This window comes from Phascolarctos cinereus, unplaced genomic scaffold (genome assembly GCF_003287225.1).
Source record: "Phascolarctos cinereus isolate Bilbo 61053 unplaced genomic scaffold, phaCin_HiC Scaffold_1;HRSCAF=81, whole genome shotgun sequence".
NCBI classification, from domain to species: Eukaryota; Metazoa; Chordata; class Mammalia; order Diprotodontia; family Phascolarctidae; genus Phascolarctos; species Phascolarctos cinereus.
This window is the reverse complement of record NW_027555514.1, coordinates 27,063,074-27,077,152: the sequence shown is the minus strand read 5'-3', so window position 1 is coordinate 27,077,152 and position 14,079 is coordinate 27,063,074. Positions and strand designations below refer to the sequence as shown.

At 44.1% G+C, this 14,079-nt stretch overlaps 1 protein-coding gene across 8 annotated transcripts in view; it reads right to left on the bottom strand.

Annotated features, from left to right (window-relative positions):
- Positions 1 to 14,079, bottom strand: part of NEK10 (NIMA related kinase 10) — a 242,095-nt gene that overhangs the window by 181,258 nt on the left and 46,758 nt on the right. For all 8 annotated transcript variants that reach the window (XM_020993333.2, XM_078151319.1, XM_078151323.1 and 5 more), the window contains exons 6-7: positions 7,941 to 8,025; positions 1,175 to 1,216 (exon numbers count right to left, since the gene is read on the bottom strand). In XM_020993333.2, coding sequence (XP_020848992.1) covers positions 1,175 to 1,216; positions 7,941 to 8,025 — 127 coding nt within the window. The remainder of the gene's footprint in view (positions 1 to 1,174; positions 1,217 to 7,940; positions 8,026 to 14,079) is intronic.

Sequence of the window (14,079 nt, the reverse complement as noted above, 5' to 3'; positions counted from 1 at the left end):
AAACAGGGTCTAGGACAACTTGCAACATGAGCGTTATTTATCTTCTCAATATTCCTACACTGGCCAGTCATTTATAAAGAGTCAGGAAGACACAAGTTCAAATCCTACTTCAAGATTCTTAGATAAGCTTTGGCACTCTGGGCGAGTCCACCTCTGTGGGTCTGTTTCCTCATCTGTAAAATAGGGCTTACAAGAACATCTCCTTCCTAAGGTCATTGTGAGGATGAAATGAGATCAACTATTTCGACTACAGATGATATTGTTCCATGATGACCAAAATCACATCGAACACTGACCATGCTACGAAATGAATTTCCAAACACAGGGAACTGCAATCTTGGTATTCTGGCTAACTTAATACTCTGGATCCCTGAGAGGGTTATGACCAAAGAATTCTAATAAAATACACTTAATGCTAACACTGTGCTGAATGTGGGTGGTTCAGAAGGTGCTTCGTTTCCTCTGGGTCATTGGTGATAACTCAACCACACGCTTGGGGTAGGAAATTTCGGAGACTGGGCTACAATGGGCTTGACGGGGATTCCCGGGCCCGGGAATTTTATTTGTTTACTATTTTGTTTTTAATCAATACAGGACACAGGGCCTAGCAAAAAGCATTTGCCTTCTTACCCTACCCTCAAGAAGCATACAAGTTATAAACTCAAAATGCATGATGCCATATTTCGTTGCTGATTGTTTCATATTATAATTATTCATTATTGCTGAGTAAAGGACCGGTGCCACTTTACAAACTTGGGGTTTGGGGTTTGGGTTTTTTTTAATTTTTATTTTTCTTGGATCCTATCCGTGTTGAGGAAATAAATGGGAAGCCAACCTGATCAGTGTGCCTCATATTTCTTCCCTTGACTAAACTAAATTATACATGACCTTTCATACCCTTTCTAATTTCAACTGGCAGGCTCTTTGCAATCCAGTTAACCAGAACAAAAAGTCCTGGGTGTTGGCTTCCACCAGCAGGAGCCTGGTGGCTTTATCTTTCTGCATGACTGTGAGCCACACCTGCTGCCCCGTGGGCAGCCATGGGAATGAATCCACCCTGCTCTCCAGGACGCATCACCAGGCGCGTTCTTTTCTTAGGTGCTTACTGACCACCTGCCCCTGAGGTGAACGCCAAACCACAGAGGAAGAACAAGAACAAGGAAAGGTCTCTTACCCGGGCGAGGTTTTCAATCCCACCCAAGTTATGGAGTATTTCCTAATAAAAGAAAAAAACATATATTAACTTTCATGAAGAACCGAAACCATTTTTAAAGGCCACCCAGGGAAAGGGGAGGCATAATTTGCACCCTTCACTGTGCTGTGTTTTGTATATTACAATATGAATATGAAAAAAACCCAGGCTTGTATTATCAGCATCACAGGGAAGAGAAATGATTAAGGGATGACATTTTATGATGAGGGGAAGGGAAGGGAATATATCTTCTTCCCCAAAGCAGAGCTACACTACCATTCTGCTTACTCAATTTGATCAGAATAGCAATATTATTTTAAAATAATGTCTTTTTAAAAATCTAAGGCACAAGGATGTCAAAAAGAGTGTCCTGCTATTTCATACAAACTTTCAAGTAACACACACATCTTAAAGCTAAGGATTTTTACTGACCTTCTAAAACTGGCCAAAACATTGTGGCATTTAAGGATGTGAGGAGCAGTTAATGCAATATTTGAGGGAGAAAAATAAGGAAGGAGAGAAACAGCTGGGAAACGTGGCCGTCATGTTTATAGATAATCCGCTTAATTACAGAATTAACAACAGCACAATTCACTCTAATTTTAACTTTTTAAAAAGCAGTCACAAAAGGTCCTTGGCTAAGAACGGAGTGTGCTTTGGAAGGGCCGGTAAAAACAATGACGACAACAGCTCCTCTTCCTAATGCCTTGTAAGAAAGGCACACCAAAGTATTAGTGTTACAGGCATTCTTGTGGTACTGTGACCTCTGCTTTGGGGAGGAAGACATATTCCCTTCCCCTCATCATAACATGTCATCCCTTAATCATTTCTCTTCCCTGTGATGCTGATAATACAAGCCTGGGTTTTTTTCATATTCATATTGTAATATACAAAACACAACACAATGTAAAGTGCTGAAGAAGGTTTTAAACGGTACAAGGAGAGAGGTGGAGAGATTGGCCAACACAGATCTGGTACCGCAGAGGGGCGGCCCACAGAGGAGGAACAAGAGAGGACCAGTAATAAACAAGAAACAAATTCAAGAAGACAGCCGTCAGTGACAGCCAGGATGTCAGACGTCTATTTGCAAATGCACAAAATGTCAGTCATAAACAGCCTATCGCAAAAAGACAAATTTGGCCCCAAACTGAGACTTTGCAGGATGAAAATCAAGACTGAAATTTTATTCAGGAAGATTATATTTTATTCAAAAGAATAGAATTGATAAAGCCTCTGGAGAACAGCATCGTGTATTAAAGATATATTAATATGAGGAAAGCCAGGAACCTGAAGAAAGAAAGAGCATTTGGGTAAGGAACAATGGAGTTAGAAAAAGAAGTAATATGGTCATAGGAGTAGTAGACTGATACGACCGCCCAGACAGAAGAAGGAATCAAATAAAACCAAGACAAATTTGGTAATCAGAGGACAAACCTGGCACAGAAACATGATGAAATAAATGGTTATTGATGAATGAGTTGTAATAACAGGGGACTTCAACCATCTAGCTAGTTTCTAGAGGTCTCTCTGTTGAAAGCAGAGCAGTTGATAAATTTGTGACTTGACTTAAGGACAATTTCATCCTTCAATGGCAGAAGAAGTAACAAGGGAAATTTATTCTGGGCTTGATTATGAGGAGAGAGAGAGAGAGAGAGAGAGAGAGAGAGAGAGAGAGAGAGAGAGAGAGAGAGAGAGAGAGAGAGAGAGAGAGAGAGAGAGAGAGAGAGAGAGAGAGAGAGAGAGAGAGAGAGAGAGAGAGAGAGAGAGAGAGAACTGGTTCCTGAAACATCTGGATGCTTGGGACAAGTGACCATTCCATCATGGAGGTCATGATAGAGAAGGAAAGCCAAGCATAATCTGACATACAACTTTGCATAGAGGATAGAAGAGAAGGCTTAAAGTGAGGAAGATCTGGCTTCAAATCCTACTTGTGACAGCTGTGTGACCATGGGCAAGACCCTGAGTCATGGGTTTCCTCACAATAAAATGGGGCTAAGAATATGTGTGGCCCTATCTCACAGGGTTTTTGTGAAGCTTTACTAACCTCAGAGCCCTATATAAACATCAATTGTCATCACTGTTGTTATTTGTGAAAAGAAGGTGTCAAAGAATCCAGAGAAGGTGTAGGTAACATGAAGGGACTTTTCGTAGGAAAAGTTAGCTGAGACAGATAGAAGCCTTCAAAGAAAGAAATTCTAAAACACAAGGAGGAATTATTCCAATGAATAGGGAAAAGAGGATGATTTGGATGCAGGACAAAAGCAACAAAAACTGGGACCCTAACAGAGAAGATGGACATAAAGGATGGTCACAGAGGAGTAGCATGGCCCTTTAAGAATTACATCAGGAATGCTTAGGCCCAAAACAAGCCCAGGCTGGGTTTTTATCTTGGTTTCTGTTTGTTTGTTTTTTGTTCTGTTTTTTGAAGAAACATGGGAGGCAAGAGAAGGGTCAATGAAGGGTTGAAGTCATAGCTCAACATGGATGGGGATGATGATAACGTTGAGAAGACTGCTTTCTGATCCAATGATCATGTGAGTAATGGAATGCCAATGTTTAGCAGGGAGCAGAAACACAAGATAAGGAGATGATTTAGCAGTCTCCAGCTGCCCTCAAAGACCTCAAGTCACCAGGCAAGATGAGTAACATCCCAGGAGAGTGAAGGAACTGGCAGAGGCAAGTGCTGAGCTGCAGCAGATCCCGGAGGGTGGGAAACGTGCCCTGGGACCAGCAAATGGTCAAGCCCAAAAAGGGAAGAGGGCAGACCCTGCCAACCATGGCTGGACTTCTACTTCCGGAAAAATTCCGGACCATGTGGTCGAAGGAGTTATGTGCAAGTTGGCTCTGATCCTCACTTAGGCCATCTCACTTTGAGCAGGACCACAGCAAACAGGGAAGTAGCTTAGTTCTTTTGTGTGAAGTGAATCCCCAGAACACCAAACAGACCCATATTTAAATAGAAATACAAAAACACATTCCAAAGTCAAGTAAAAATGGCCTTTTTGAGTTGTCTGTCATTTTGCATTCCTGGCATCTTCATTTAAGTTCCTTGAGTTCAGGGGCAATTTTATGTTTGCCTGCATCCCCAGTACCTGGTACACAGCAGATACCTAATAAATGCTCACTGACTGACTTGTTGATTTATAATAGCAACCCTATATGCAATGGTCTTTGAACCATAGCCACGGCTTTATCTAAGCTACAATAAAACAAATAACTCCAAAATCCTGTGATTCCATGGTTAAATTCATGAAGAGAAACTGCTGTGCCCTCTTCTTGTTCTAATACTTTACTCTGAGTATGGCAATGATGAATAGGGCACATCCAAAATGAGACTCGGCTGCAAGCAAAATTCATCCTCTGAAGCATGGGGGAAACTGACTCCACAGAGGCTGCATGGTCTAGCCGGTCACATCAGAGCTTCCTCTTGACTCACGCACCAAACCCGCTGAACAGATGATGTGTCCTCACTCGGCCATGAAGGGCTTCATCCCGGGACTGAGGGAGGGCAAGTGTGAGACGCCAACCCCGAAGCTTGGGATGAATAAGCCTTCCTCAGGAGTCTGGAGTCTTGTCTGCCCCTCCTGGCCACAGATGACAGGGAGCCATCTTATGTAAATGCAGTTGTTTCAAAAATACAAATTTATAATAGTTAAAAGCTGACTGAAAGGAGATTAAAAAGATAGCCAGATAGTTAGACAAATGAGTTGGGCCTGATGTTGGCATGAATCAGGACAGGAGATGCCACATGAAGGGGACTGAGAGAGGAGAGGAAAACAACCTAATATGGGATAAGCAAGGAGCACAAAGGATAAAATTAATCAAAAACAGAAACTGACAGCTCAACAGCTTGATAAATTTGGAGTAGGCTGAGGGCCTAAGGGGAAAAAAGCCATGTCCAAAAGAGTAGGCATGAAAGCAGGGAGGATCAGGGGACCAGTCTGGACATCAACAGGGTATGGAGAGCGAGGTTTTCTGATGAACCTGAACCCAACCCAAAAGAATCTTCTTTGTTTTCTCAAGGACCCAGGGCTAAGAAGGAAAGCCTAGCTGGTCAGGGGCTAAGCAGGGCAGGGATGGGGGTGGAAAAGAGCCATCTCTGTACAAGGTTCTGGATAAAGCCACACTCTGTTGACTCTAAGGATTAGAGCTACACTCTGGTCCCGGAGTCAACGGGAAATAGGCAGGACCTTCTTTTCTATTCATAAACAACCAGTGGCCATCACAGGGAACTTTTGGTTTGAGGAAACCTTTGATTTTTTTGTTACAGGCACAACAATTCTTGTGGTCACTGTATTGCTAAAGATTTGTACTCTTCAGCAAGGACAATGACTAATCCTACACCAATCTCCTAAAATCAAGAAGATGGATTAAGATAGCCAGCATCCACTTTGGGAAACCAGCCAATAGAGTCTGGCACCAGGGTGTCATCAGCCCTACCAACAAAGAGAACTTCTCTATCCTGGAACGTCGTGTTTGACCTCCCTTGGGGCAGTCTGGATGGCCTACTACTTAGGCAGCAGACTAGAGAGGAGTATTCTAGGCCACCTATTTAACATGATTATCAACACACAGAAGACCGCCACAACCTATGAGGAAGGAAAATTGTGGAGCACAAAAAAGGGCAAGGAATAACATGTGGTGGACATAAATTGTGACAGAATAGTATAAATGATGAATCGTGTGCATGAAGAGACAAAAAAGGAACCATCAAAGAGATGTGGACGAGAGCCGAACAGGATGAGAAAGGGGTGGTTGGGTTATGACCCATTCTGGCAGAAGGAAGAAACACCTCTAGAAGATTCGAGACGCACCAGGACATTAAAAGATAGAAAAGAGAAGTGAGGGCTCTGCTTTGGTCCCAAAGTCTAACTACCTAAAGGGAGATCCCCTCAATACCTTTGGTAGTGGTGGTGGCAAAAGGCTCCCCCCAAAGCATGAGGAAACTTATACATGGGGTTCTCTTTACTGATAATCCATAACTTTTCATCAAATTAGAGAGGGTATGATCTACCAGGACCTACCGCTGATGTCACATCTAGTTTCTCAAACAATCTGATCAATACCAATTTAATTAAACATGTATTAAGTGCCCACTAAATGCAAAGCCCTGTGGACACACATATGACGCAGGCCCTGAACGACCTCCAGGAGCTTATACTTCCAGCAGGTTAAGAGGAAGGTGGGTTAGGCATCTGCATGCAAATCCTTCCACGGCACAACTAGAGTGAGTATGACCCTCCAGCAGAGGCGGGGAGAGGAGAGGAGGGGCTGACCAACCGCAGCTCCAATGGGGGTGGCAATGAAGGAAGGCAGAGATGTCAGGAGTGTCACAGAAGCTGACCCCACAAGAGTCGGCAGCAGGTTGGACAGGGTAGATGAGGAAGAGAGCGGTGTCAAAGAGGACCCCAAGCCTCTCGAGAGCTGGGAGGCTAGGCCCAGCATTAGAAATGGAAAGTGAAGGAGAGGTTTTGAGGAGGTGATGGGTCAAGGTTTAGAAGAGTTGAGATTCAGGTCTCAATCTTGAGTAGGCAGCTGGAAAGAGGAAGAGATCAATTCTATAAGGTTGCAGCGTGGTGCTTTGGCCGCCTCCCAAGCCACACTCACACCCATAGCTTCCCATGACCTGCTAGAACACCATGGGCCAACCCCTGGGCCAAATACCGCAGGACGCTCACCCCGGAATGAGCTCGGAGGGGCTCAAAAATGATCCTCTAGAGGGCAATTTGGAACTATGCCCAAAGGGCTATAAAAATGTGCTTACCCTTTGACCCAGCAATAGCACTTCTAGGGCTGTATCCCAAAGAGCTCATAAAAATGGGAAAAGGACCCACATGTACAAAAGTATTCATAGCAGCTTTTTTTGTGGTGGCAAAGAATTGGAAATGGAGAGGAAGCCCATCAACTGGGGAATGGCTGAGCAAGTTGTGGTATATGAATGTAATGGAATACTACTGTGCTATAAGAAATGATGAGCAGGCTGACTTCAGAAAACCCTGGAAAGACTTGTATGGACTGATGCTGAGTGAAGTGAGCAGAACCCGGAGAACCTTGTACACAGTGATAGCCACGCTGTGCGATGACTGACTTTGATAGACTTAGCCCTTCTCAGCGATGCAAGGACCTGAGACAGCTCCCAAGGCTCACGAGGGAAGATGCCATCCACATCCAGAGAAAGAACCATGGAGTCCAAATGCGCACCGAAGTGCATCGTTTGTTCTCTTTTTTGTTGTTTTTATTTTGTTTCCTCTTTCTTGTGGTTCCTCCTATTGCTTCTAATTCTTCTTTACAACGCGACTAATGTGAACACATGTTTAATAGGAATGTATATGTAGAGCCTATATCAAATTGCATGCCGTCTTGGGTTGGGAGGAGAAAATTTGGAACTCAAAATCTTGTGGAAGTGAATGTGGAAAACTAAAAATAAATTCTAAAAAAAAATCCTCTATCAGTTAAGAGTTAATGGCTAGAAATACCAAACATGAATTAAGAGAGACAAGAAATGCAATTGTCTCAAGAGAGAAGGTAAAAATGATAAACCACAATAAACACTTATTTTCTGTCAAATTAAAATGTTGCAGAATCTCTTTGATTAGCATGGGAGGGTTAGAGATCTGGAAAGCCCTGAGTTATGAGGAAGAAAAGCCACTCTGGAAAAACCAATACAAAATTGGTTATCATTGGCTATCATCTTAATTTTAACATCTTAATTTAACTTAAACAATTGTGATTTTTTTTCCAAACCAACCTGATAACATGGATCCCTCATGAGTAATCTCAGGCAGATTAACACTCTCAGAAAATGAATAGATGGGGCCCGATTAACCCACTCTCTGAAAGAAAATAAACAATGTTGTAGATGTCAACCAAAGGCATCCCTGTGATGACTCATATAAAAAACACAGATTGAACAACAAGGAACAGTAATAAAAATAAGTATTTGCCTGGTTCAGTCCAAGCTGACTCAAAAAATTATCCTACGGTACTAAATAGGTGATTTTTAAATATCCACCTGTAATCTTACCATCTCTTTATTAGAAGGTATCCAATATATACATATGCTAAGAGAGTCTAGTAGGAGGTAAGCTCCTTGAAGGTAGGGACTGCAGGGATTCTGTCTTTGAATTAAAGCACTAAGATCAGCATTTCCTAGTATGTGACTGTTTCTTGAATTGAATCAAATCCATATCAGAAGGCTTATTTAGATTAAAAGTCACTGACAAATACTCATCAATCAATCAGTAGAAATCAGGAACCTACAATGTCTTTACTAAGCACAGGGAATTCTGTCGCCCAGAGCCCATCCACAACATGTCATCTTGGAGAAGGGCATCAGGAACGACCCAGCTGACACATCCCAGTGTCTGCAGACAGAACGAGCCTGAGCCATCACCTGGGCCAGCCTCCTTACCTTAAGGACACCAGCTCATTGCTATGGCACCAGATGCCTGCGAAGCTCTCCACCTACATTTCTTCCCTGGACCCTCACAAACCCTGTGACACAGATACCACAGGTATTATTATCTCCATTTTACAGATGAGAAAACTGAGGCTCAGAGAATCGAGTGGTTCAGCCAAGGTCACACAGTGACTGCATCAGAGGCAAGAGTCAAACCCAAATCTCCTCCTTCTCGACCCCACTTACAAACAAAGGAACCAAGGCTCAGAGAGATGAAGCAGCCTGGCCCTGGTCACACACACACACACACACACACACAGAGGAAGCAGCACCCAGAGACCCTCCTGCCTCCTGATACCTAGCCCAGCATCCTCGCCAATCCAGCCATATCTGACGGGGCTGCTCACTTCGACGGACTTCTTGATATTCTACGATATCAAGGATGACCACTGTGCTCTCGGAGGCCCTCTCAGGTCTGCGAAGCATGTTACAGATAAGTGTCTCATTTGGTCATCGAAACTACTTTGTGAGGATGATGGGATAAGATCACAGATGCCAAGCTGGAAGGGACCTCAAAGGCCATCCAGACCAAACACCTCACTTTATAGACAAGAAAACTCAGGTCCAGGAAAGACCAAATGATTTGCCCAGGGCACACAGGTAGAACCTGTCAGAGGCTGGACTTGAACCCAGGTCCTCTGACACCCGGGCAATGGGGTGGTACAGTGAATAGAGTGCCAGGCCTGTCAGGAAGACTTATCCAGCCTCAGACACTTCCCAGCTGGGAGACCCAGGGCAAGTCACTTCACCTTGTTTGCCTCAGTTTCCTCATCTGTAAAATGAGCAGGAGAAGGAAACGGCAAACCACTCCAGTGTCTTTGCCAAGAAAACCCCAAATGGGGTCATAGAAGAGTTGGACATGAATGACACAGCTGAACAACAACAAAACCTCTGACACCAGAACAATGCCTTCTCCTTCCCCCAATTATATTAGCCTCGTTTCCAAGGTAAGAAAGCCGAGAATCAGACCATACAGCTAGTAAGTGTTGAAGGCAGGATTTGAACCCAGGTCTTCCTGCCCAGCATTCCATCCATTACACCATGTTGCTGCCTTAAGAAAGGGTTATCCATTGCGGTTCCATTATTATCATGGCAAATAGTGTGTCCATATTTATATCACTCTCTCTCCCTCTCTTCCCATGTTCCACTGTGCCAACCTTCCCCAAGAGGACGAGGAAACTGGTTCTGGCACAGGTAAGAGTCACGCAATGCCCAGCTCTTCTCTACTATGTCACAAGTGGTTACCGCCGATATTCCGGGCTCCTCTGAGACAGGCTCCTTTTCCCCACAGACTCCCCCATGACCACAGCCATGGCCACTAGCATCACCCCCTCTACTCCATCTATTCCAACAGAGAGAGCTCAGGCCTCGGGGGAACCCAAGGGCAGGCTGGTAATCCAGAGGGTAGTGATTCTGGTTGCTGGAAGGATAATAATGCTTTGATCTTTGTACACACTCATTCTATTTGGAAAAATACTGCAAATGTGAATACATTTTCAAATGCCTGAGTCATCTATGGCCAAACCTTTGAGCTGGCCTGTGTTTATGATAAGAGTCACAGAAGTAAATCTTTTCAGCTTTATAAATAGAGACAAACCTCTATTCTAGGGGCCAATTGAGCTAAAGATACCATACAACACATAGCAAAGCCAGTGTACACCCGGAGAGAGAAGACTCATCAAGTGGTAACAGCTGCTAGTAACAAAATGAGGCTTCGCTGTTGAGATGATTTTTCATTATTTGAGAAAGTTATGGAATATTTTAAGAGATGATTCACTCTGAAAACATGTGTGCACTTGGTACTTTTCCCTTTTGATATATGGAATTTTGTGATGAAAAATACATTAGCACATAAATTCCACAACCCTTTCAGTATTTTGAACATTAGAATGAATGTGAAAGGGATGGATTTTTCCTCTTTCTAAAAACAACAGCCCCAAGTGGATTTTCATTATTAGAAAGATGGATAAACGAACAGTGTTCCAGGAAAAGAGTCTCTGTGATTAAAGCTCTGTTGCAACAAATAGCTTTTTGTTGTTGTTTTTAAACTTTGGGAATGGAGCCCACGGCTATTAATATTTTGGTGAAGTTACAGGCTCTGCCATTGTCAATGTAAATAGCATTCCCGAAGTCAGAGCCGTCTGCATCGACCTCTCCTAACCTCTGGCAGGAGCCCTGGGTCCTTGTCTCCCAATCTTTAGCTCCCCACAAGGAAGTGGCATTTAAGATGGTGTTTTGGCAATTAAGGAGAGCTACGTATTCTGTAAAATGATATACACATCTGACTGCCAGAGATTTGTGGAACTCACGAGGTTGCAACTGAGCAAACGGAAAAAAGAGAATCAGAGAACCGTAGCGCAGAAAAGGGCTTACGATTGAGGCCAGCAGCTCCTAATGTGGGATACACAGACCACCAGGGTCCACAGATAGGCCAGAACAGCTTGGCCAGGAGCTTCTCATCTTGGGGGTCCCAGGGACAGATCTGAGCTTGGAATTTTTCATATTTGGATAACTATATTTCCATAACTTGGTTTCATTTGTACTTTGACCTACATACTCTATTTTACACATTTAAAAACATGATACTTACAAGGTTGTTCCATGGGCTTCACTAGACTGCCAGAGTGAGAGTCCATGATGCCAAAGAGGCAGGTGAATGAGCCTTGATCTGTTCTAACCCCTTAATATCACAGATGAGGTGACAAGACATGTCTGAGCTTATGGAGGCTCTAGACCTGGAAGGAATCTGAGGGCTGGTCCAGCCCAAGCCCTTCCTTCTCCAGATGAGGAGTCGGGGACGACTGGGACCCAGTGTCCCATCTCCTGGCATCAGGATCACTCCATTCACCTACACACTACCTCAATGCCAGATGGAAAGGAGAGAGAGAATATTTAGCCATGTTTGCTGCAGGAACACACCAGAGGGCCTCATCATTAGTCACAGTGGTCACAGGGGCAAAGAGCTCCAGAAAGATCTTCCACTCAATGAAAGAGCAGCTGCGATCCGCATCAGTGAAGGAGGTAGTCACACCAACCCCACCACTGACTGCTCAAGTATTTAAATATGGCAGCATTAAAGTGCTCAGGCCAGTTCCTGGTGGTGGCATGCTTTTCTCAGAGTCAACGCCGAAAAACTGACCTTCCTCAAGGACAACAATTCTCCAGAGGCCAGTCTCAAAATAGCAGCAACGAATTCATAAGAGGGCAAACATCCTCCTCATGACTGAGCATATAGTTTTCACAGGACTATTAATAACATTATCAACCCTCTTACCTTTGTCTTTAACCACAGCCCTGGTTTTTTAAAATGAAGTATTACACTATACCAACACACAAGGTATAAGAAAAAAACTATGTTCTACTAAACAGTCAACATTTGAAAAGAAAGCACAACATCTGTTCTTGCTCAGAGGGAAAGAAGCTGAATCATGACAATTATTTTCCTAAGCAATAATGTGCTTCAGTATTTTATGAACCCATGATTTCCTGGTATGGTTTGTTTCTCCACAAACACACATTCTCAACTCCTCCACACCTGAGCAGAGAGTCTTGAAAAGATGCTATGGCAAAAAAACCCAAGTCGTCTGACTGACCTCAGCTCAGGTCCCATTTCATCTCGGCAGAACCCCTCAGTTCACTGGGGGAGAAGCCATAACCTCCTGGGTAGGGCATACCATGACAATGCTACAATGGTGTCTGAGAAGAGGAGGCGGCTACCAGACAGCCTCGAACGCCCTGCACTGACCCCGTGTACAGTCAGGAGATCACAGTTTGTGGATGCAATTCAATTCAACGAGCCTTGATTCAGTGAGCACCACGTGCCAGGTCGTGAGGACTACAAGGCAAAAGGAAAAGCATCCTTGTCCTCAAAGACAGGAAACAGCCTCCACAGAGACAAGCAAATACAAGGGAAAGGGACAAGGAGAGGGGCTGGACTTGGGATCCCAGGGGTCAGTCGGTCAAGAGCGTTGATTAAGTGTGCCTGGCACTGTGCAAAAGTCAGCCCCTGCCCTCTAGGAGCTCACCATCTAGTAGGAGAGAGAACATGGAGACAACTATGTAAAACAAGATCAATGCCAGACACACTGGAAGGCGACCCCCTCTTATCAAAGCAGGTCAGCAGCTGCTCTGCAAACTATAATCTTAGAAAGCTTGACCCAGAACCCTAAACAGTGACACAGCACTTGACCCCCAATCTGCCTGGTTTCAGGGCCATATCTGCCATGACAAGCAAATGCAAAGTATGGAAATAATTACAAAAGGAAGGAACGCTAACCAATGGGAGCACAAGGAAAAGCTTCACATACGTGGCGGGTGGTCTTGAGCCACATAAGGAAGGGCACCAGGAATTCCAAGACATGGAGAGGAGGAGGGAAAGCATTCTCGGCTTAGGGCCGAGCGGTACAGAGTCATGGAGGTGGAAGACGTCCCCTCTATGACAGACAGGGAACAGTAAGGAGGCCCCTGAACCTTCTCAAGCAGGATCGTCATAGGATCAGAAGCCAAAACCATGTGTGTTAACAAGTTAACGCTGCGTATCCCTTGAGACTTTGGAAAAGCAAGTCACTAACTGACCTCATACATCCCACTTGCTAAACACGGACCAAGCGCTCTCCCTAATCTCTGCTTTGGTCCCATCACAGTCCATTCCTCGCTCCCCGTCCTTAGACCACAAGCTTGCTCAGGCAAGGACTGTTTTGAGTTGTCATCCTTGGAAAGCTTCCAGAGCTTAGTGCAGAGTCTGACACTTAGTGGGCTCCCAATAAATGTATGACTGGACTGAATCGATCTCAATGGTAGCTCTCACCTCTTTCCATTGATGATGACTACACAGATTACCCTGGAGCGCGACAGGATGAGAAGACAAACAGGGAGATCAGAGCTACTTGGTTTATACAAAAAAACCAGATTCTTCCCATGATCTAATCTCCTTGGTTTGATAGCAACTGCCAAAACAATCTAGAAAAGTTGTCAAGAAATTACGAGAAATGGAACTGAGTTAAAGCCAAAGATATCAAAGACACATTAAGTCCAAATCCTACAAACCCATTTATCTGCTCAAAAATGGATTACAAAAGATACCAATGGGTGGCTTTCAGCTCAGCCATCAGAGGTGTTAACAAATGTGAGTCCCATGAGACTGCTATTGAAACCCTGTTTTTTTTAACAAAAGCACAAACTTTCCTTTGACAACAGAAGAAAAGGCAACATGGAGCAACAGAGTCAGAAGACCGGGGTTCCAATCTCAGCTCAGGCACTTATGGCCTATGACTTGGACAAGTCACTTTTCTTCCTGGTTCTCAGTTTCCACATCTATAAAATGGGGGGAATCTCTAAGTGACCCTTAAATAACCGTCCAGCTCAAAATTCGGTGGTCCCATAAGACAGAGTGCTCCAAACTGGGGGACAGGGGAAACAGCATGCCTCT